The sequence below is a fragment of the Chaetodon trifascialis genome, chromosome 3, assembly GCF_039877785.1.
Source record: "Chaetodon trifascialis isolate fChaTrf1 chromosome 3, fChaTrf1.hap1, whole genome shotgun sequence".
Lineage (NCBI taxonomy): Eukaryota > Metazoa > Chordata > Actinopteri > Chaetodontiformes > Chaetodontidae > Chaetodon > Chaetodon trifascialis.
The window spans coordinates 16,376,690-16,400,500 of NC_092058.1; the positions used below are offsets into that span (position 1 = coordinate 16,376,690).

The 23,811-nt window shown below is 44.0% G+C and overlaps 1 protein-coding gene across 1 annotated transcript in view; it reads left to right on the forward strand.

Annotated features, from left to right (window-relative positions):
* col7a1 (collagen, type VII, alpha 1) overlaps positions 1-23,811 on the forward strand; it is a 58,339-nt gene that overhangs the window by 777 nt on the left and 33,751 nt on the right. Inside the window, exons 2-42 of the mRNA XM_070957811.1 lie at positions 6,992-7,064; positions 7,179-7,359; positions 7,469-7,625; positions 7,705-7,798; positions 7,902-8,060; positions 8,210-8,367; positions 8,727-8,856; positions 8,945-9,064; positions 10,147-10,302; positions 10,739-10,858; positions 10,972-11,121; positions 13,446-13,562; positions 13,853-13,999; positions 14,151-14,276; positions 14,394-14,540; positions 14,778-14,900; positions 15,066-15,332; positions 15,503-15,646; positions 15,738-15,869; positions 16,088-16,234; positions 16,730-16,867; positions 16,957-17,106; positions 17,193-17,329; positions 17,426-17,552; positions 17,683-17,826; positions 18,741-18,910; positions 19,071-19,109; positions 19,274-19,300; positions 19,394-19,438; positions 19,608-19,727; positions 19,811-19,882; positions 19,977-20,012; positions 20,087-20,140; positions 20,282-20,356; positions 20,464-20,577; positions 21,949-21,975; positions 22,075-22,128; positions 22,225-22,296; positions 22,378-22,437; positions 23,165-23,200; positions 23,282-23,326. Coding sequence (XP_070813912.1) covers positions 7,001-7,064; positions 7,179-7,359; positions 7,469-7,625; positions 7,705-7,798; positions 7,902-8,060; positions 8,210-8,367; positions 8,727-8,856; positions 8,945-9,064; positions 10,147-10,302; positions 10,739-10,858; positions 10,972-11,121; positions 13,446-13,562; positions 13,853-13,999; positions 14,151-14,276; positions 14,394-14,540; positions 14,778-14,900; positions 15,066-15,332; positions 15,503-15,646; positions 15,738-15,869; positions 16,088-16,234; positions 16,730-16,867; positions 16,957-17,106; positions 17,193-17,329; positions 17,426-17,552; positions 17,683-17,826; positions 18,741-18,910; positions 19,071-19,109; positions 19,274-19,300; positions 19,394-19,438; positions 19,608-19,727; positions 19,811-19,882; positions 19,977-20,012; positions 20,087-20,140; positions 20,282-20,356; positions 20,464-20,577; positions 21,949-21,975; positions 22,075-22,128; positions 22,225-22,296; positions 22,378-22,437; positions 23,165-23,200; positions 23,282-23,326 — 4,581 coding nt within the window. The 5' untranslated portion in view covers positions 6,992-7,000. The remainder of the gene's footprint in view (positions 1-6,991; positions 7,065-7,178; positions 7,360-7,468; positions 7,626-7,704; positions 7,799-7,901; positions 8,061-8,209; positions 8,368-8,726; positions 8,857-8,944; positions 9,065-10,146; positions 10,303-10,738; positions 10,859-10,971; positions 11,122-13,445; positions 13,563-13,852; positions 14,000-14,150; positions 14,277-14,393; positions 14,541-14,777; positions 14,901-15,065; positions 15,333-15,502; positions 15,647-15,737; positions 15,870-16,087; positions 16,235-16,729; positions 16,868-16,956; positions 17,107-17,192; positions 17,330-17,425; positions 17,553-17,682; positions 17,827-18,740; positions 18,911-19,070; positions 19,110-19,273; positions 19,301-19,393; positions 19,439-19,607; positions 19,728-19,810; positions 19,883-19,976; positions 20,013-20,086; positions 20,141-20,281; positions 20,357-20,463; positions 20,578-21,948; positions 21,976-22,074; positions 22,129-22,224; positions 22,297-22,377; positions 22,438-23,164; positions 23,201-23,281; positions 23,327-23,811) is intronic.

The following is a 23,811-nucleotide window of genomic DNA, read 5'->3' on the forward strand; positions in this document are numbered from 1 at the left end:
CCTGCTACAGTCCATGATGCTGCACCGAGAAAGCGAATCTCACTCCTGAACTTCCTCCTCTGCCTTTGTGTCTCGATTGCAATTGATTGTCTGTTCCACTTCCGTGGGCGTCCATGTCTTTGCTGTGGTTTGGCTCACGAAAGAGCAAGAAATCCCCTACTGACAGGGAAATTTATTAATGCCAAAAACCTTGAGCAGGACTGGTTGAACTCTTCCTCTCTGCCTCACCTTCACCCTCTCATCTTTTCATTGCATTATTTCAGCCATACTTGGCAAGCTTCTTGGCGTGCCACCCTGGTACTGGATCGCTCTGGACTGATCCCAAGTGTGTCATCTACAGAGGACTGTTGCTGATTACTGTGTGCGTTTGATGTGTTTTGCAAGGGAACATTTTCTGTTGTCTTCACTTGAGGTCGAGGATGGGAGCATTATTTTCAGACTTTAACTTTTTAAGAGCGATGCTTTTAGCATTTTTTTAATCAACGGTGGGTATTTTTGTGGAAAGATTCTGCAGCCAGAAGATAATTTGTGTAACTGTGTGTATTTTTATTGTTGCTGGTGCTTAAATGGCTCTTTGCTGTGTTTATGTTGGATTAAAGGAGCTATAAACGAGGAGGTATTGACTTTTTGTCTCCATTCATGTCTTTGAGTGAGAAGGATAACCCATTGATGAATTTGGTCATTTCCCTGATTTAGCCCATCTGGCTTTTGTTAATAGTAATTCCACGCTTGTGAAACACTAAGGGAGGAGAGTATCAGTGGTTATTCTGAAACTTGTTATGACGGGGTCACAGAAGATTTTCCAAAGCTGCTGTTAGTACTTTTGTACTGTAGTTTGAATGACAAAACAGAATGATAATCCATCATTGGTGAAAGTGAGAGATGCTGTACTTGACCTGAGGGTAGAGGTCAAAGGTGACAGGATCAGTCTCCCCTGGTTTTGACTCTCAGACAGCCTCAGAGGAGAGCTCTTCTGTTCCCGTTCCAAACACACAAGACCCTGGTGTGTGAGCACATTAGCGGGAGACTCTGGTAATTTACAGTGACACCCTGCCCTACCGTGCCCCCTCCGTCCCCATGTCCACTTGCGTCGCTCTCTGTCCTCACACTGATGTTATGCTGAGGGAGCTCGGCTCTCACACAATCCTGCACTCTGTCACATTGCAATGGCCTGTGGCCCGACGCCCCCCCTGGGAGAATGGCATCTCTACTAAACCACAACCCTGTGATCCTGCCTGAGCTGAGCTTTCAGAAAGCACAGCCCAGCCTCTGTACAGCTCCCACCAGAAGCTCTGGGATGAGTCCTAATCTCTGTTTCTTCCTGTCCTTGAAAAGTCCTTTTCTTCTTGTTCTGTCAAAGCTTCACACTAACTCCTCACTTGATTCCTGTTGAGGATGATTCTTCCAGCAGCACTTCGCTGCTGCTTCACTGACCTTTTAACCCTCACATTTGGTTTAATTCCCAGGTGGCCTGTAGTGGGTGTGGTCATACCCAAAAGTCAGTTACCTCATCCTCTTAAAATTCCAGGTGTGGAGGCCACCTTAGGAATGTACTTAATGGAGACTTGATGAATATCTTTATGTATGCTGAAATAAAAACGGGGTTTATCAGAGGAAGTGGGTCACTCCCACAGTTGGCATGTGATCAGAACAGTTTCAATGAGTATTTGAAAATAAATACCAACAGGACTGTATGTGCTCACAGATTGGGGGGGACCTGTAAAGAGAGTAGGGTTTGTGGGTGTGTTGTCGGTGTGGCAGGAAGAGGAGGGACGGCGGAGAAACTTGGCTTTTTTTTTATGCTTTCAGTGTTTACTGCTGCTTCATTTAGTCGTCAGCTGCTGCTTTTAATGGCCCTCGAATAATTAATGCCTTTGAATTATGATCTGTTAAGTTAGCCAAAGATGTAAGTGTTCAGAAAAGGCTGCGGGTATGAACTGTGGTCTCAACACCTGGCTGACATAATGAAACCAGAAATAAACATTGTTTCATTAGATTCCATACGGGAAAAAGAGAAACAACTTGAGAGGTGTGCAAACTGATGTGGCCCGTCAGCAGCTAATTGTACATAATTTCATTTTATAGGCGTCAAAGTCTTAAAATAAGTACTTTGAATCTTGAAACGGGGAAAGCGGCATTACATTTGGAACATATTATGCTTTATATGGTTACTGCGTGTTTGGGACAAGAACTCTGAAACTGTTGGGCTTGTGGGCTCTGCGACTAAGAGAGGGAACAAACATTTCTGGTTAATTATGTGCTTCTGGCTTAAGGCAGTGTCTGAAAGTTTTCACTCTTGAACATATTAATAAAAGAGAAGGCCAACAGATTCCAGTGTCTATTTTCAGCTATTTCAGCCATTTTTCTTGGGCTCAGTGTTGTTGCATTGAACAAGTGCCATTCAACATTTTAAAGTACATAACTATGTGACTCAGCCAGCCACAAACTAGTATTCATATGTACATGCATGCAAATTATGTTAGTAAAAACTTTAAAACAACATATTAGGCAACTGTCTGTCCGAACAAAATCTTTCTGGGGACTAGTATGGCCTCTATGACTCATACTATCTCTTTACTGTTTAAGATGTGCAGGAAAGCACAGATGAGTTTGATTCACCGCTTGGTTTCTCTGTGTCGTCTGCTAGAGGGTAAAAGCCTGAAATCAGAGTGGAGGACATGGGATGGATCAGCCAGTATTCTCTGTGCTCTTCTTAGCCTTCCTGGTAGAACAGATCGCAGGAAGAACCCCAAACACCCTGAACCTTCTCAGAAAGTACGACCTCTGCTGTAGCCTGGAGCATATTTACTATACAATGTATGAACATACTCAAGTATTATTAGAAAAAGACACAAGTCATCCTAAAACTAGCAATAATTCAACATTATGGGATATATGCTGATTCACTTTGATCCTTTGGTTAGAGCATTGATACCATGCTCATGTCTGTTGGGAAGCATACAGCTGGAGCCGGCAGACAGTTAGTTTAGATTAACATTAACACTGGAAACACGTGATAACAGCAAGCTTGGCTTTGCCTGAAGGCAACAAAATCTGCCTGCCATCACCTGTAAAGCTCTCGATTTAACATGCCGTATCGTGTTTGTTTTATCCATACAAAAAACAATGCGTAAATATGACAAGTTGTGGTTTCGTGAGGAGTTATGTGCTGAGCTGTTTGGGTGCAGCGATGCTGTAGTTTTTCTACTGAATCAACAAATGAGCTTTAATTAGTGAGCTTTAGAGCTGCTGGTAGGCGGATTATGATACCGTTTGAGAGAAGCTGTCCAAAGCTGAACCGTTTCCAGGCTTTATGCTAAGATAAGCTAACAGACTGCTGACTGTAGCTTCATATTTACCGGACAGATATGAGAGTGGCATCAATCATCTCATCTAACTCCAATAGCTGTACTAACGCTGATGCACCGAGAACTACAACAAAGAAAGTACCCTTTAATGTAGTTCTGCTGTGGATGTTATCAAGCCTGTCAGCACGTGTCAACTAGAGCTGCCTTTTATGTGGGCTAGTTCTGACAGAGGCGGTCTGACAGTCAGTCTGGTTTGGGGCTGAGTTCCAGCAAAACACCAAGAAATGAAAATGTCCCAATTCCAGATGATGTTGATGTTCTTTGAGTTCTGATACAGGCTCAGAAAATCACTTTTGTCTGCTGGTGCCATGCTGCTCTCTCTCTCTCTCTCTCTCTCTCTCTCTCTCTCCCCGTTTCATCAACTTAAGTGGATTCTCATGGGTTTGTCCTAACAGTGTTTGCCTAAGCCACCATCCAGGCACTACATCCAGAGCAGATCAGAGGTTTTGCTCATTGGCTCCACGTCAGCTATTTGCAGTAGCCGCTGTGTCGCGCATCACCTCTGTAAGAAGGTGAACGTGAATGGAGGTTGTCATGAGGAGAAATGCTCCCCGTCCATGATGAAAGCGGTCTCTGAAACGAGCGCAAAGTGATAGTTGTGTTAAGAACTTGTGAGCAGTGGCTCGTGACAGCGATCTGTAATTGTATCACAGGCCAAAAAGATCTGCAGTGAGAGATTCTGCATCCTCTATGTCTCACAGTGCAGCAAAGATCAAATGGTATATATTGTCCACAAGGTATTGGTGTCTGCCAGGACCCAAAGACAGACAACCCACAATCGACAGGTTGGAGTTGATTACAGTGAAGGTGGAGGGTGTAATGAGGTATGGTGTGACCACCCTTGAAAAGAATCCTATCTGACCAAAGGACCTTAGTTTATCTGCTGTAATGAGAGCAGAGAGGACAGACAGAAAGAGAAAACCTATATGCAGCATTATTATTGGCTTGTGTATCTTATATTTCTACTTATGGATACTTGTGGTCGTAAAGAAATGCTAAAGTGATGTGTGTTGAAAATGTAATTTCAAGAGAGTGTCTTACAATGAGTACAGATTTAATCACCTTGATACCATTATTTCAGATGTCATACAAGACAAGTCTGTTTTTTTTTGTTTTTTTTTTTATTATTTAGATACTGACATTTTAGGACTAGCAGCAGTTAACACTAATGTGAACATGTGCAGCCCTGTGCAGTGTAAATGTCTTCCCAGTGACAATAAAGACATGTGGCTGCTTTCAGCATCAGTGTAATGCGGGTAAGGACCAGCTTTATGAGTAGATTATCTTCAACATACATGAGTCTGCTACTGTTTGCAGGTTGTAAGTATGTCGTGATTTCAGAGGTCACTGAAGCACAGCAGATGTTTTTCTTCCCCCATTCATGTGTTCACCTATTTTCTGTCGGTTTTGCCACAGCGAGCAGAGATATCACAGAGAAAGACTTCCATCTGTGGTTTAATTCCTGGACCACAATTATTGAGAGCTAATGTTAGACATTTCATTATTTTAAAGTGAAAAAGCTTATACTTAAGTCTTAAGTATAAGACTAAGTATAAGTCTTAAGTGTAAGACTTAAGTATAAGCTTACATCTTAAGTATAAGCCACAAGGAAGCAGTGTTTTGATTGATTCTTTTGATTATAATTTGACTTAATTCCAGTGTAAACAGGATGCTCTCATGGAACATGTGGAGATGTTCAGAACTAAGAAAGTTCAGAAATGCTTTGTGCATAAATGTTCACGGATGGCAAATTCAGGATTTTGTTTTTAGAAGGCAACCATACAGTACAAAGAAGAACATTTACAGGGTAAACACTGTAAGTGCTACAAGTAATGTACAGTGAAACATACACAGATGATATCCAGTGCCCAGTGTGTTTAAAATACACGTGAATTGGCATCTAAAGGGACAGAAGGAAACTGCGATGTTTGCTGTGTTGTTCTCTCTTCGGTTATTGTGTAACTGCAGTGCTTGATGGGTAATGTAATTCTGTTTTTCCAGTTGAGAAATATAATCTCAATGTCGATAAAATGAAACCTTGAAGCTGAGGCAAAGGAAGGTCATGCAGAAATAAGATGTGGTGGTGCTGAGGATGTCAGATATCCTGCTCATTACTCACAGATATATTTATTGTAAACCTAAGTATGGTGTAGAGAGCCAGAGAGCATGGAAGTGTTCATCTAGGTTAGACAGTATGGACTTATTTTTAATCTGCAAAAACCATATTATATCTGTAATAGAGCATCGTAGTTTTAGGGTTGCAGGTTAGGGAGAATGTAATGTTGCATATAGATGCATTTTCTTTGGCACATGTGCACACATGTACCTCATATTTAATGTAATATTTTCCCTGGCTTCAGTTTGCATATTTTGACATCATCATCCATAGTAATATTAAGCAAGTGAACAGTATACAGCATGAAAACAGCAGCCAAAAAAAAGTACAGTTCATAAAATGGAACCAGATGCTCAACAATAAGAGCAATATAACAAACAAAACTGAATTTAAAAGTCAAATAAAACCAATTAGAATTGCAACAACTTCATAAAAACACCAGCCTAGACCAGTAGGTTTTTAAAACCATCTCATATGTGGAAGGGCAGTTTTTTTTCTGTGTTATTTCTGCACATATGGCAGCATAGTAGATGAGAGACTTTATGATTGAATGGTGTGTTACAGAAATACTGGGAGTAATATTAACAAGTCAGAAACTTGAAATGTGTTGGTGGCCATTTGGATGGAATAGCACTGAGCAGCACCTACTCCAGCTGAACAGGCTGATGTGGAGGCTTGTGCAGCAGCACCAGTGCACGCACAGCACAGTGCAGGAGATAGCAGTGGCAGAAGCACTCTGCTGTGTGAATGTGTGATTAGGTGACACACACATTCATATTCCTGCCTTAAGTTACACTACAAGTTCCATTTGTGATCATTAAGCTAGTTTAGCAATTATTCGTGCTCCTGCAGTGCTAACGCTCAGTGAACCTGAAACTGCAACATGCGAACAGCACTTAAGCAGACTTGTGAAGCTTGGCTGTTGTAATAAAAGAGACTTCACCTGGTAGCCAGGCAGACTTTCAGAAGAAGAAACATGTTCAAAGGGATGAGGCTGGCAGGCAGAATATCAAAAGATGCTAGGTTGGTTGGAACAGGTACAGGCAAGAACAATGGCTGTAACTCTAAGGCAGCATAGACAGTCTGACAAATAACAGGGCTGAACTACCCTCAACATACACCGAGGAACTAATGACTAATAGGATGCAGATGAACAGGAAAGTGACAAGATCAGGCAATGAGCAGAAACAGGAAATTCGATGGGGATGAATAGTAAGTAGCTACGGGATGGCAGCAGTTCATCTAATAGGAGATGTTTACAACTCAAGACAAATATGACCAGGGGACACAAGCAAAGGAGGAGGAAGGAGCAGGAGTAGTCCTAAGAAAAACAAGGCCCTTCAAAGCCTGCAAGCATGCACGCTGAAAATGTTGTTTTTTAATTAGCAGTTAATGGATGGAGCACAGTATCACAATTTTGTAATTTGGTTCGACTGCTTTGTTTGTCTAGTGAGTTGTAATTGTTTCAGACATTATAAAATGATGTATTTGTCCTCTTTGTGCTCAGGTTGTGAAGATGTGGAGCTGGGTTTTCACTGTGACTGTCCTCCTGTCCTTCATGAAACAGGCTGAAGCTCAGGGTATAAGTGACTCCCAAGTCTCCTCCTAACTACCACATGAGCCCTGCAGTGTTTGCATACACTGTATGTACAGAAAGTACATCTTTATGTGTTCTCCGTCACTTGTATTTGCAGGCAGGTGTAATAATGTGCAAGCAGCAGATATTGTTTTCCTGGTCGATGGGTCCTCCAGCATCGGCCGACAGAACTTCCTGCAGGTGAAGGGCTTTATGGCTGGAATTGTCAAGCCATTTGCCAGCTCTGTCAGCGAGTCAGGGATACGCTTTGGGGCCATACAGTACAGTGACACCTCCAGGTGAGTGACAAGATTAATATTTCCCTGATAACATCCCTGTCCATGCAGTGACAAAGGATCTTACTGCAGGTCCAGAATTATGCGGTAATGCATATTTGTCTCCCCCCAGAGTTGAATTTACATTTGCTAGCTACCTGAATGGCACTGAGCTGGTCAACGCTGTACAGAATCTCAACTATAAGGGTGGAAACACACGCACAGGCGCTGGTCTCAAGTTTGTCGCTGATAACTTCTTCAACCCGGCGTCCAGTCGGAACGTCCCAAAGGTCTGAGGAGCAAACACTCTGCCATGTTTCATGATTATTAAACTGCGTATTGAACCTGTGGGTCCTTCTTATCTCTCAGATCACCATCCTGATCACAGACGGGAAGTCTCAGGACAGCGTGCAGGAACCAGCACAGAAGCTGCGCAGTCAAGGAGTGCATGTGTTTGCGGTCGGTAGGTGTCTCACCTGCAGTTTCTCCTCTCTTACTCAGAGTAGTTTACTTATGAGCCACTGTGATTTCTTTTTTACTCTGCCAACTTTTTTGTGGTTGTTCAGGTATAAAGAGTGCAGACAGGAATGAATTGGCTCAGATCTCCTCCCAGCCCAGCAGTGATTTCACCTCCTTTGTTGGGGATTTCAAACTGCTGAACACGCTTCTTCCTCTTGTGAGCCCCAGAGTGTGTTCCAAGGCAGGAGGAGTCTATGCTAGCGATGGTATGTGGGTTAATTGAAATAGCATAACATCAATTTACTAAAATACACACACATTGTGTCCGGCTGTTATCCCAGACGTTATTGTCAGACTGTAAACCTGCATTTAATGCTGTGTCTCATCCTGCTTCCACCCTCTTTTCTCCTCTCAGAGGCATTTTCTGGTCCATCCAACATTCAGTTCACAGGCCAGACATCCGATTCTCTCAGGTTTCGCTGGAATCAAGCCGGGGGCCCCGTGAATGGCTATGTGGTGCAGTATGTGCCGCTCTCCGGTTTGGGTCAGCCTATCACAGCAGAGCTGCGTCAGGTGAGTCCAGGTGTTTGAGAATTTTCCTGACACGTGGATGATAAAGATTGTTATGACCTAGATTAAAGTTGCAAATTGCAGTTTTAGAAACCAAAGTCAACAATGTTTGCCAGAGCAACATGTGCCTTCAGGTTGAGTATAAATCTGTCTAATGGGCGGATCCTCTTCATGTAGATGCTGTAGAAATTAAAGTTTGGCACAGCAGAGAGTGAAATTCCTGTCTGTGTATCCTGGCAGACATGATGAAAACAGGAGAATGCCATAGCTCCACCCTCTATCATTATCTCTATCATTCATGTTGCCAAAACTTGTTTTAGGCTTGACTGTTTAGAAAGATGACCTCCATCTCTCCCCTGCAGGAGACTGTCCCTGCCAATCAGAGGACCTTCACAGCACGAGAGCTGCGATCAGGAACTGACTACCTGGTGACAGTCATCGCTCAGTACCCCAACAGCGTGGGAGAGTCTGTTTCTGCCAAGCAGCGAACCAGTGAGTGAAAAGAGAGATCGATAATACAATGTCTCTCAACTTTAATTTATCACACTCACACACTTGTCTTTTTGCTCTCCTCATACAGGGTCTTTGCCAGGGGTCTCCAGTCTACGTCTCATCCAGGCAGGCTTCTTCTCTCTCTCTTTGGGCTGGGACCAGCCTTCATCTCCTGTCCAGGGCTACAGACTCACCTATGGACCACGAGGTCCGGCACACACACACACACACACACACACACACACACACACACACACACACACACACACACACACACACACACACACACACACACACACCTCTCTGTCTGTCTTTCTCTTTCTGTCTGACTTGTGCATTTGTGTTTCACTAACACTTGCTGACTTAGTGACACCTGCAGTATATTCATGACGTCCCCTCTTTTGTACTCAAAAACACTGGCTCTAAGTGCGCCTGTTGTCAGCCGTGACAGAATCATCCTCTTGGTCGACTGAGGGATTATAGTGGAAATGAAGGGGGAAAAGAAGCTGCAGTTGTCAATTACAGTTAACCTGTTTGTGGCAAGTTTGAAACATGTCGAGAATGTACAGCAGTCAAGTCTGAGTGTGAGGACATGAGCTTCTCTAACACCTTGCCTCCCTTAGGCGCTGGCTGTCAGAAAGGATTTTTATTGGCCATCATTACCTGAAATATCAAATACATTTTTATCATCCTGAAATTAGACAGGGAAAACCTTTACTTATGTCACAGATCGTCAGTAATTTTGTCCTTGCATTTCTGGAGACAGGGTGTGGTGCGGATCATAACAGTGTCAAGTTGTCTGGGTGCTTATACCATGATTCAGGAGAGAAAAGTGGCCCCTGAGGGCTGATATAAACAGTTTCTCCCTCCGAATATGTGGCAGGAGTGCCAGTCTCACATGGAGCTCCTCTTCTGACTGCTTAGGCTGGCATGAGTGTGAGAGTATTTAAATGAGGTCAGTGTGTATCCTGCAATGAGGTGCAATGTTTCGACCTGTTCCTGTGTTAGCCCGTTCTAGCAAGTGTGCATGCAAGCACATACAGGACAAGCACACAACACAAACACTCGCACACAGGTTGTGCACTCCCTCCGAGTAACATTTCTTTGCAGCTGGCTGGCTGCCTGCTGAGGTAAACTCAGTGAAACACACAAGGACACATCCCATATTTTTGCACCTTGTTGTCGGCTAATTTGTCTGAAGACATACCGTACACTGTCATTTTTCATTGCTATTGGTGCACTAATTGGTCTCCTGCATGGCCTCTGTCTGCTGTGTGATTGGAAGAGCAGGTCAGCCAGCGGCTCAGCTGTTGGAGCAGTCTCTGGCAGCAGACGCCACATCAGTCACCCTGGAGTCACTGCAGCCCGACACAGAGTACGTCGTCAGCCTCTACCCGCTGTTCCCCCGAAACTCTGCATCTCCGTCTATCCTCAACGCACGAACATGTGAGTCCACCCTGTGGCCCATTATTAACCCCTTTTGTTCTGTTCCATGATGATGGTAAATGCTAGTAATTTGAGTAGTCGCAGTCAGTAGGCACAATATACAACACTGATTACTAAAAAAGGGTCACCACTCTGTGAACGCATGATGGTATAAAGGGCTCAGGAACACTTCATAAAACCGTTGTCAATAAACAGTTCATTTGCAGATGATCGCTTTCTGCTTTTAATTACGTTTTACACAACTTTTTAGGAATCAGGTTTGTAATAAAGTTGTACGTTTCATCATGAAGTTACAGAATGGCGTAATATTAAAACAAGTGTTGGATGGCAGTATATGTTCAGTAGTACAGTACAGTGATACTATCTCCTCGTGGTTTGTAATGGGTTGCACAAGTATCAATCAATGTGTCTGTCTTCATGTTTTTGCATGTGTCAGTGCGCCTCGAGGCGGTGCAGCAGTTATCAGTGGAGACGGAGTCAGAGGGCAGTGTGCGTGTGCGGTGGAGAGGCGTCAGCGGTGTGCGGGCTTACCGTCTGGTCTGGGGTCCATTTACAGGTTAGGATGAAGCGAACATCAAGCAACATCTTGCATTTCTGCCAGTTTGTTTGTTTTTATTTTTTGATCAAATTTCCATACGCTCATTCTGTTCCTGTTTTCCGTTCACACAGGCCGAGATGTGGAGAGTGTGGAGGTCGCTGGTGATAGCGAGCTCCACACTCTGTCCCGCCTGCAGCCTGACACCGAGTACATCGTCACCATCATCCCGCTGTATGAGGGCAACACCGAGGGCCCGGTGGCAACAGCCAGGTTCAAGATAGGTAGGTGTGGTTCCAGCGGTTCATCACGTCACCAAACATCTCCGTCTGCTCTCTGTGAATGTTCCTCTGCGTTCATTATACCCTCTCCAAACTCACAGTTACACACACAGTTACAACAGTTAATTGCCACAATGCACTAAATTGCATTTTATTTTGTGTCCCTTCATTACTTGGATCAGTAATTGTCACAAAAGATTGCTTTTTGAATAGGTGGTGGCTGGCGGTTGTGTCCAGTCGAGTACAGAGACAGGAAGCAGAGATAGAGAAGATGGCCTACAATCTGCCCCGTTGTTTGTCCTTCCTCTGAAAACCTACACGTGTTACTGTTTAGTTGTGTTTAAGGAAAGTTTCTAGCACACCTACACACTCATTATACACGCATGCCATCTGGCTCTCGTGAGTAATACCCATATGGTGTCGCTTCAGTCGGGCCAGTGTTATTTGAATGAAGGCTGAGTCACTGCACTGAACAGAGGGCTGGCAGAAACGGAGGACTGAAAACCTTCATGTGGCCTAATTCTGCTTTCAAAGAAGTGAGATACGTACTGTTCTCTACATACTGTACACCACAGTAACTTAAACTTAAGCTCAGATTGTTCCCCTCTTGTTTGTTCCTGTTTAAACCAGTAGATCAACCGTTTGTTGTGTCTGTGGTTTGTGATGAGACGTCTGTTCCCTCTCATTATGAAAAAATGCGGAGTTTGTTTTTGTTGTAAACGAGGACCACATTGAACGAAGCCCTCACATTTATTTTTACGAATACATCGTTAATATATTCTTCAATACTGTTCAGCTTTTTAACATGAAGGATGCTCAACACTAAGGCCTAAACAACATAATAAAGACGGTGTGACATTTAAGGTTCAAGTTACGTTTTTTTTGATGCAGTTTGGGTGTGCTTGTCCTCTCCCTCATTCCCAACCACTTCAATAGCTTTGTACAGCATTCAGTCAAGCAAAATAATGCGTTACGCAGTAAAACTTTCTCAGCGTTTAGTCTGACCCTCTTGCCTAACAGAGACATTTATGGGTGCCTGTTACCCATTCACTGCTCTGAAGACTTTGTTCTTTGGCCTGCTGACACTTTCTTGTTGATTTACGTTCACCGCCATCTAGACTTGTGGCCACATACAATCAGAGAGAAAGCGTTTTGTCCGTGGGACTGACCTGTGTGGTAACTTTCTGCTCTTTGTCTCAGAGAGCGTTTCTTTGGACCAGGTCCACCACACCAGCAGCCTGAGGGCCGAGGTGTTCCAGTTCATGTGAAATGAAAAACTCCATAATTTATTGAGCCGTCAGTGATAGAATATTGGCTCCTTCTCAAAACAGTAGATTTTGTATCGTTTCACAACAGATTCCTGAACCCGAGAGATAAGACCACCAAAGATTTGGCATGAATATGTGCAGCTTGAGTATGTGGAGATGTTAAAATGTGGCATGTGGCTGTTGAGTTGTGGGTTTTCATGGTGGCATATTGATGTACTTTTGGTTTATTTGTTGTGCTGTTTTGCTGTGGGGCCCATGAGATACTCAGGTATGTCAAACAGACAAGCTCAAGTGCTTAAACTCTACACACCTCATTGAATCCCTCTACACTTTACATAATGAGAGACGGAGCAATTATTTTCCCATCAGTCTTGAAATTGTCTGAATCATAATGTCTTTCCACAAATAGATCAGTTCTACACATGCACAGTTTTTCAGGTTGGTTTAAGAGTTCACACTCACATTTCAGCCACATTCAATCACAGTTGTGATTAACGGATCAGCAGTGCAGTTCTATATTCAAAGGATAGTTTCACATTTTTTTAAGTCCATCTTACTACAATACTGGAGCTATTGAGTCATTTGTCATTGCAGTCATTCCTCTAGTCCATACTGGCCACAAAGAGAGCTGATACTATAATTGTGTGTGTAAATACTGGGTTTTGACTGCTTTTGTTTTTACAAACTGTTTTTGTTGTTGGTTAAGTTACTACAAGGCTTCAGCAGTCTGAGTCTGTCACATCAAGTGGGTGTCTTTCAAAGTTACAGACTTCTTGATCCCTGCTTTGTGTTACTATCCCTCTGCTGTGGAGCACAGACAGGCTCTTTTGTGCTATAAAGGAGTGTAATTTTGAAAGAACATACCCTCTTGATTCAGGCAGCCGATGCCGAAGCATCAACTGAACTTCAGAATGCGTTTTTGCACAGAAGCAGCCAATAAACCAGACTGAATTAAACCTGTCCTTTAACATTTTTTATCGACACATGGATGGAAATCGAGCTTTGCTTTTGGCATATTACATAATTACAGTCATATTACGTAATGTGTTTTTCCCTCAGAGCGTCAGGAGCAGCAGGTCCTCAGAGCAGCTACCACTGGCCCCTCCTCTATTCGCCTCACCTGGAGAATCATTCAGTCCTCTCGAGGGTACCGCCTGGAGTGGAGGGAGGGGGAAGGTCAGAGAACGTTCACCTGTCCATGTGTGCTCTGTTTGCACTAAGAACACGGACAAGAGCACAAGAAATGATTAGGATATGTAATGATATGTACTGCTTTGATTTGAATTGATCTTGCTTGTGTTACAGTAATGGGATGTGTAGTGTGTTATGATGATTTACGGGATTTGACAAACATACAACCTCACAATGTATTCAATGCCAGCTCCACTTTTAAGTTGCAAGGTAGTAAGAAGTATAAGCTAAGAGTCAAGGTGTAGTGAACATAAATCCTCTCTTCTTGTCCCCAGGAGGCCGCATCCAGAGCCTGTCCTTTCCTAAAAGCACTGCCAGCTACGAGCTAACAGGCCTTCAGCCCAACACAGAATATATCATCACCCTGTACACCCTGTTCGAAGGTCGTGAGGAGGCCACACCTGTGTCCACTACATCCAGAGGTCAGTCACTCAGCCAGGTGGCACTACACTCTGAATTTGGAATGATTTATTATGGGTCATAAATGTGCTGGGGTCGAATTTCTGAATATATTTTAATGTCGACATCACTGTTAAAAAGTTTGATGCGTGTCCTAATGGTCCGGTGTTGCAGAGGAACAGCCTGTGGGGAGAGTGTCCAACCTGAGAGTTGTGGAGTCTCTGGGCAGTACTGTCAGACTGGGCTGGACGGGTGTAGCCGGGGCCACACAGTACCGCATCATTATCCTGAACACAGAAGGCACGCTCACTGATTTTATTCAGTATTTCGTTGTGGATTGTGTTATTTTACTGCTTTTACTATGAGGGAAAACTTGCTTGTGAAAGTGGTGTCTGTGTGTGTTTCCTGTCACGTCAGCGGGAACAGAGGAAATCCGGATCGTCCCTGGAAACCAGACGACCCTTGACCTCAGGGACCTGACAGTGGGAGTGTCCTACGGTGTCAGTGTGACAGCGCTGGTGGGAGAAAATGAAGGAGACCCAGTTACTGTCTACATCAAACCAGGTGGGCAGAGCAGTGACTCGTGATTGTGACTGTGATCCTTCTAAATGGCGTTCACAGATACTGTATGAGCATGTTATGTGTGCAGTGTCAGTGTTGACATACTCTATGTCCTTTGCCTTGGTTGGACTTCTTGGTGTTCACCCTTTTCTTTGTCCCTCTTGTTGCCGTACGAATCATTCTCGCTTTCTTTTCACATTGATTTTTGCCACATGAGGCCCTGTGTGCCCTTCATTTCAGAGCAAGGCATTGGCAGCGTGACTAACCTCAGGGTTACAAACGCAAACAGTCGGAGAATCCGAATCGCCTGGGCGGGTGTTACTGGGGCTACCGGGTACAGGGTTACTTGGAGACAAGGCAACAGTAAGTGTTATGTGTTTTTGAGTTTTGCATTTTGAATCCTGTATTACTGTGTTCTTCTTTTACACCAAATTGAAGAGCAAAAGCCCTGTCTTCACTTCTCTCTTTGTTTTGACTTTGTCAGTTTTTATTTGCAGGATGTTGTATTTCCTTATCTCTGCCTTGCAGGTGCGGAGCAGTCCCGTCTTCTCGGGGCGGAGGCCACGACCTTCACCATAGACGGCCTGCAGCCAGATGAGGCGCTGGTAATTGGTGTCGCAGCTGTGGTCGATCAGCGCGTTGGAGAAGTGGTCACACTGTCCTCTCGCACCAATCCCCACGGAGGATCGGTGTCTGGCTTTCGCGTCGTCGATGTCACGTCTCAGAGGATACGCATTACGTGGTTACCATCCAGCAGGGCTACTGGCTATAAGATAACGTGGCGTGGTGACGATGGTGAGTAATGTTTAGGGTTAATCCTCAGTATTTTACAGACGAGGCACATCCAAATGCGTAACAGGGCAGTATAATGAGTAGTGAGTGAGTGATCTGTCTGACTTCTATCCTCACATCCGTAGTGGTAGAAAGACACAATGCTTTATTTCATTCATGTTTTGTTGGTGCAGGAACTGAAACAACACGTAACGTGCCTGCTGATGTCTCTTCGTACACCATTGATGGACTTAAGTCAGATTCGTCCTACAGAGTGTTAATTTCTTCACTGATTGGCTCTCGAGAGGGAAGTCCTTCCACTCTGGTTATCAGAACAGGTACCTTTATTGCTGTTGTCCGGCATGTCGTTTGGGGGAGAATGGGCTGAAGAAGGACAGGGAACTGATTGTGTCCTGTCCTGACCTTCAGAGTCAGATCGGTCTGTGGTTGGGACGGTGACATCACTGCAAGTCCAGGAGACCCGTGGGGAGGTTGTCCGCGTCACTTGGGTTGGTGTGCAGGGAGCGACGGCTTATCGTGTGTCTTGGAGAAGAATGGATGGTAGATCTGTCGCTGGTTCTTTTCGCAGTAGTTTCATACATCTCACATCTTAGAGCAATAATGAAAGCTCCTTTCAAAGCCTCAAGTTACCCTAAAAATATGCATGCAGTGTTCAAGCTTGACTTTGATGAGAAATAAGCTGCTTGTTCTGTGATGGATGTTATAATACAGTCAGTCTGTGTTGCACTTCTCACTGTTGCACCTCTGTGCTGCTGTAGGCGGTGAAGAGAGGAGTCAGCTGGTGGGGGGAGATGTGACTGCTGTGGATTTAGACCGGTTGGACCCCGGCGCCCAGTATGAGGTGCAGGTCATGGCTTTAGTGCAAAACAGAGAGGGAACCCCTGTGTCTGTCAGAGTCACCACGCGTGAGTCCTGTCTTCCTGTTTTCAGACATTATTTCAAAGTTTCCACAAGTTTCTTTTATAACCCTTGAAGGTATGTAGATTGACAAAATGTATGATAGACTTAAAGCCTCAAACGTCCTCTTAAAGAATGATAGATTAACAGTACTTTATGTTTATGATTAAAATGTACACTACAAAAACTCAACTCAGTGTATCTTGTCAAGAAAAAAAACAAGCACATATTGCCTTGACTTAAAATATTTCATCTTACTCAGATTTCACTTTTTGCAGTGTAGTTCACTAATGATGAATACAGTAAAATAAGCTGCATTATACGTGGTAGGCCTCAGTAATATCTTGTCTAAAGTCTTACTTTAAAACCCAGCAGTAACGCCTTCAAAGTCACTGGAAAGCCTTTGAACTCGATGCTGATGAGGTTATGGGAATACTGTCTTTCTAGTGTGTAATAGTTTCATTTGGAACCACATACAAAATCTTAGTTTTCTGTGTATATAGCTGGTGTCTACACCCCCCCTCCCTCACTACCTACCACAACTTTACGAGTGGCGGAGGTTACCCAGAGTTCTGTGCAGCTTGGCTGGAATCCACTACCAGGTGCCACAGGATATATTCTACGCTGGCGAGATGTGTCAGGTGAAACATATCATTATACTCGTTATAAGTGATTTCGTCTTATGTGCCTGTTCGACAGTCCTGCCATTTTAACCGCTCATGTTTCTCAGATGCTAGTCGAGGCTTGTCTGTCACGCTCCCTGCTGCGTCCACCTCTTACCAGGTGACTGGGCTACGTCTGGGCCGTCTATATCGCTTTACCGTGCAGCCCACCTTTGCAAGTGGATTGGGCGCAGAGAGCTCTGTAGATGAACACACTGGTAACACACCAGCACTGCCATACACTTGCCATACCTACAGTATATACACCTTTTGGTACCTTACCCCTACAAACTTCTCTCCACAGTGTGTGTGGGTGGGCGTCTGGATGTGGTGTTTCTGGTGCCGGCATCTACTGATCGGGTCAGCCTCGCAAGACCTTTGCGGCAGCTCCTCACTCGTGCAGCAGAGTCACTCCGCACCATCGGAGCCCGTGACTCGCAGGTACTGCTCTTGAAGAATAAGTCTCAAAACAGGGCATTGCAGGGTACGTTTTAATTTTGTGCTGCCAGCAGTTTGATTATTTTCTGCCTTTTTCAGATGGGAGTTGTAGTGTACGGTTACAGACCCAAAATATGGTTCCTGCTTAATCGCCATGGCAGATCAGACACGCTTCTTCAAGAGATCCAGTCCACCCCCTTTGATGAGAGCCCAGGGAATAACATTGGTCAGTTCTATTCTCTGGGATAGATGTCATTCCTGGTGTTGTCCTTTCCTGCACTCACTGAGCTTCTTCTCTGCAGCTGCTCAGCATGTGTGTGTGTCTGTGTGTCTCTGTTGTCTGTCTCCCTCTGCAGGTGAGGCTGTGACATTCACCAGGCAGTATCTCCTGGCTCAGACAGCTGGACGGAGACCGACGGTCCCCGGTGCTGTTGTCATCATTGCTGACAAAAAATCAGCTGACAACCTGACCCTCGCAGCCAGCGGCCTCAGGGCAACAGGTGTGCAGAGCAGAACAACAAGCAGTCACACTGCATTCACCTGCGAGCGAAACCTGCTATCTTAACCTACTAGATCACTGTAGGTGGTTGCATCTAGTAACTAATTCAGTTCCAGGATTTCAGCCACAGAAGTCGTTCTAAAAAGAATGCTGAACTGAAAACCGTCTCAAGTCACATGGCTCTGTGACAGATATAGACAGCCAGGGTTTCAGACGTCACAGAGCAAAGGAACCAAACGCGTTGTAAGAGAGTTATACATAAAGTACATTATCATTCTGATACACCCACTTGTAGGCAACCCTGTACAGTTATCATTATTATTATTATTATTATTATTATTATTATTATTATTATTATTTTCATTTTCATTTTCATTTTCATTTCTTCTTCCTCCTCCTCCTCCTACTTCGTCCCCTTCTTCTTCTCCTTCCTTATTCCTTATCATTATTATTATTGTTATTTCTTCCTCTTCTTTTCTTCTTCCTTCTCCTCCTTCTACTTCTTTCCATTTTTCTTTTCTTTTTCTTCTTCCTTCGTGTTCTTCCTTCTTGCTTCCTTCTCCTTGTTCTTCTTCCCTCTCCTTTCCTTCTTCCTTCTTCTCCCTCCTCTCCTTCTTCTTCTTCTACTTGTTCTTCTTACATGTATAGTTAAATTATTCCCATATGACTGCTTACATTGTGCAGTATACATAAGCTCGTTAGACAGAAAACAAGCAGGGGTTTTGTGTGTTTGATGAGCAGAGTTGAGGGTGAGCAGGTATACTCAAGCTGTAGGCGAGCAGCATAGAGGTGGAGTCGATTTTGATCCGCACATAGTAACTGAAAGCAAAGGTGTAGGGTTACATCTAAGCCATTTCAGGCAAAAACTACAAGTACAAATCCAAAAAGAGACAAATATGTTGGTGTGTCTGCCAGGTGTGACAGTGTTAGCAGTGGGCATGGACCAGGCAGATACTGAGGAGCTCCGTCGGGCGGTGACGGATGGCAGCACCCAGAACATCCTGTATGCCCGTGATGCAGCACAGCTGGACTCTGTGCATACTGATCTGGCAAACTTGCTCTGTGGTATTGCCAGAATATCAGAGGTAAGAATAACAAAGACCTTAGATGTTTTTTCTGCTTGAACAGATTTTAGCTATCATGCAAACAGAAATAGGATGGAGTATTGGAATTAATGAAATAAAGGAGGATATAAGACGAACACCTCTTATCTCAGCCTGATGTTTCTGTCCATGTTTTGTTCAGGGAGGTCCAGGACCAGACCGGTGTTTTCAGTGCCCAAAGGTAAATGAATCTCTAATTGTATTAAAGACTCAGGTCCAGCATTGATGAATGTACTGTAGATTTGATAACTGACAGAAACATCCATCACATTTTATTCCTGCTCTTCTCTTGCCTTCTCCCGGTACTGAATGATCTCTAAGTTTAAACTTTCCCATTTCCTTTAGGGTGAGAAGGGAGATCGTGGAGAGACGGTACAGTGCACAAAGTTGCTCAAATGTTTTACCGCTCTTGTTGTAATTTGTATTTTCGGCTGTTATGGTGGCATCCTTTGTTTGACTCCACAGGGCGACCGAGGCAGAGATGGTGCAGAAGGACGCAAGGGAGAGCCTGTGAGTCATCCGCTAACATTCATCTATACTGCAATACACTGATTGTGCAAAATGATATGGATTGTCTATACTAATATATGTGTGTGTGTGTGTGTGTGTGTGTGTGTGTGTGTGTGTGTGTGTGTGTGTGTGTGTGTGTGTGTGTGTGTGTGTGTGTGTGTGTGTGTAGGGTCGTGATGGTTTGCCTGGGAGGGAGGGCCCCAGAGGGCCTGAAGGTCGCCAAGGCCCACCAGGCCAAACTATCCCTGTTGACCCCTCGGGGCGGGTGAAAGGAGAAAAGGGGGAGAGAGTGAGTACATCTAAGGTCAGACCAGAACTATACAAACATGCCTAATTAGGACCGAAGTAACAAGTTGTTTGTTTTCTGTTCAGGGTTTTCCTGGCATTGATGGAAATCCAGGGTTGCCAGGACGACCAGGTTCTCCCGGAAGCGCAGGAGTCCCGGTGAGTAGAGGAGCCACCACCCACAGACCCGTTGGATGTGTTGATGTTTCCATATTAAAACAGAGGTGACAAAATGACGGTTTTGTGTTTGCAGGGGTCACAGGGCCTACCTGGCATCAGAGGAGACCCAGTGAGTAACCCTCCTTCTCCTGACCTGTGGAATATCAAGTTAAGTGCCTCCTAAATGGTTTGCTGTTGTTTTAGGGTGAACAAGGTGTAACGGGCCAACAAGGGCCGAAGGGCAGCAAAGGTGAAAGGGTGAGCTGAGCGGTCATTTCTGACCTTTTCCTAACCCACCTCACAGGTGTTTACAGTTTCTTTGTGCCAGTTTGAAAAAGAGAACAAGCGGTGTGTGTGTGTCCGTGTGTGTGAGTTCACGGTGCTTTGCTGATGCCTTAGGGTGAACCAGGCTCAACGTTGTCTGGAGGGGGTCTTCCAGGGAGGAAAGGAGAGTCAGGTATCCCAGGAATACCGGTAAGAAACAACCGTGGAAAGCTGAATGTTCTTAAACAGTGACCGAGTTGTTTTGGAGGTCCCAAGTCATTCCTGTATACAAACCAGTGTTTGTGTTGTGGACTAAGGGTACTCCAGGTCGGCCAGGCAGCGACGGGGCCAAAGGTGCACCTGGAATTCCGGGGACACCAGGTCAAGATGGTCGCCCAGGTCTACCAGGAACACCTGGACTCTCCATCAAGGTTAGCTTCCTCCTGCTGCTTCTCTCCATGTCATTCAATTTAAGCCCTATTTACACTGGACTGGAATCACATGAGGACCAGGGGACCTCATGCCTGCAGTGTGAATAGGACTTCAGAAAGTAAATGTAGTATTTATTTTACTCAAATACTGATACTGATTGACTGAAAGTAACACAGACCATTTGCTCACACCTTAACTGAGGTTAAATTAGTCACTCGATTTGCAGACGTTCTGCAGGCAACAAATCAAAACTCACAATCAAAACACAAGCTGTCTTTGAAACATCTTTCATTTCACTTTGGTGCTTTGGAGTGACATCTGGAGCAGCTGACTTGGTAAACACTAGTGTGCTGTGGTCAGATCTCCAGTGTAATGATACTTACTAGAAATGACATTAATGAAATAGTTTTTCACTGTTTGGTGCTAAAAACAAGCAAATTTCCTTTTCAGCTTAAACTCAGCTCACAGACATTTATAAGAAAACATTTTATAGTCTCAAGACATCGAAAATTCTGTTGGTTGTTTTAAACTCAGCCAATGCTTTAAAAATCAGTTTGCCATCTATAACTTTATTGTGTAACTTGTGGCAGCTTATTGTCATAACAGATGCAATGTTGAATCTCTGATAAAAGCACAGAATTACTTAGTGCCTTCTCTCATTTAGATTTCCACATAATATATTTCAAAAAGCAGCCTCAGTTTTCTGGGGGCGTTTTTTTAGAGGTGTAAATGAATCCTAACTGTCTTGTTGCTCGAACCACTGCTCTAAGACGAAACTGTTATTGTCACACTAATGCACATGGTGGCAGCATTGAGCCACTTAAATCTTTTATTCAGTGGAGGCTCCAGCATGTATTGTGTGTGAGAGGCATTTTTTTGTTACACAACATGATAATAAATGTATGATTTTAATTTGACATTTTTTTCAAGAGATGTTAAAGATTTTAATTCTTTGTTTTTTTTAGTGCATCCAAAAAACAGTTTTGATGTCTGATAGTTGACACAGATGCTGATGGCATTTCGACTACATATCTGTGAAGACTCACATGAATCCCACTATTTAGAATTATTGATTCTCAGTCTGAGCAAATGAGCTTTACAGAGATTTTAATTCCTCATCCTGATGAAACAGCGGCCTCCTGTGAACTAAAAAGAATGACCGATCACATATTTGTTTTGTTACAGTCACTTAGTTTTCCTTCTGGTCGTGTGTTGTCATCGATCAGTTTTCCTTAACGTTGGAATTCTATATGGAGCTGTGGGCTGTTTGTGTATGTGTGTAGATTATTGTGTAGGTTATCACAGAGAATCTTTCCCTAACAACATTATTCAGCGTCCTCTCCTCTCTTTGTTTCTGCCTCTTTCTGCAGGGAGAGAAGGGCAGCTCAGGAGAGAGGGTGAGTCACATCATCGCCAGCTTGTCCTCTCACTGCAGAAATGTCCCGAGGAGCACACAAGCATAATGATTCTCAGCTCTTATCTCTCTTTGCTGGCAGGGACCTCCAGGAGTCGGCAGCGGGGTGGCCGTGAAGGGCGAGAAGGGCTCCCCAGTAAGCGCTGTCAATCACTGGCAATGTTTGGTTTGCAGATGAACTCTGTGCGGGGGGATGTATTCTTGCGTTTACTCATTGCATTTCTATTATCAGGGTGCTACAGGACTTCCAGGGCCTTCGGGCCCCAGCGGGCCAACAGGACCACAGGGTAGCAAAGGAGACAAGGTAGCTGCAGATTGATTCCGTGTGTGAGTGGTTGAGCATGTGACGTGTTTATCTCAGAAAAATGATTTTCATGTTTTCCAGGGCGACGGTTCTGATGGGCCTCCTGGACCTCCAGGCAGGCAAGGAGAGCCTGGGGACAGGGTAGGTTGATGTCATGATGATAAATCACACCATCACAATTTCAAAATATTCTGATCTGCATCTGGATCCAGATCTGTCACACAGTAATGGAGCTGCGACCTGAGACTTATGTTGTAGTCACTGAATTCATTATGATGCTCTAGCGCCACCTATAGACAAAATACAATCACACTTTGCAGGATTCTTTGTGAATATGCCGTTACAACATGTTTGCAATTGAACGATGAATTAAGGATGATAGTAATTGCCATTACATTCAGAAAATAAATACATAAATAAAATTTCAGAATGTATGTCATAATAATTGTTTAGATCTTTCCAAATGTGAAGCGCTGTAGTTCACCACAAGCTCATTGGTTCTGCTGATATTGAGCTTCAGGTGATTGTTGCTCCATCAGTCCTCTGAACTCCTTCAGAAAAATAGTCTGTAAGTGAAGACCTCATGTTTCTCACTGGACACTATATTGACATCATACATGTCAATATAGTGATAACTTCCATTTCACCAATAAAACACTGAATACTTTTTTATTAGATTCCTTCAAAGTCTTCTCTACTGTCTGGACAGAACATGGATGTAAATGCAGTTTGACTGCTTGGCGAACAACCCTGAGGCGATAATTTTAGTTATTTATGACTATTTTACAGTCAGGGTTGTAAATAAACAGGACTAAAACGAAAACCCCTTAATACAATTATGTTCAAGCATTTCTCTCATGTCTTTCAGGGTCCCCGCGGGCCTCCAGGAGAAATTGGTAGCAAGGTAAGATAAAGGTAAGGAATATTTCTCGTGCTGTGAAGTGTAGATAGAGGAGTGACCTCGCCTCTCTGTCTGTTCTGATAGGGTGACCGAGGACAGGCAGGTGAGCCGGGATCACAGGGAGACCGGGTGAGTTACATGATATGAGAGTGAATCAGTCAAGCATGTGCACATCTGTGTCTGTGGCTACGTTTACATGTAGCAGGGTATTTTGGAAAACGGATATTTTAGCCCCTCCATTTTCAAAAGTAACATTGTGCACACAACATCGTTTTCAAAAATGTTGTCATTTACATGAACCCAGATAAATACGCCGTCGAGCACCATCATAACTTTGCCAAACCTATGGGCGCGAGTGTAAACATGAAGTATTTTCAGTCGCATGTTGTGATGTTTCGGAACCTAAAACGCTGTTTAACCCAGTTTACACACCAACACATAACCGGCGTTTTCAGAAATCTCCACTTTGGCCAGAGTTTTTAAAAATGATTGTTTTCCTCGAAAAAAACTCAAGAGGCCAAACTGCATGAAAACATATGCGTTTTCTCTAAGTGTAAATGTAGCCTGTATGTGTGGGAGAGTCTGCTTGCATAGATCTGAAAAGTTTGTTAAAA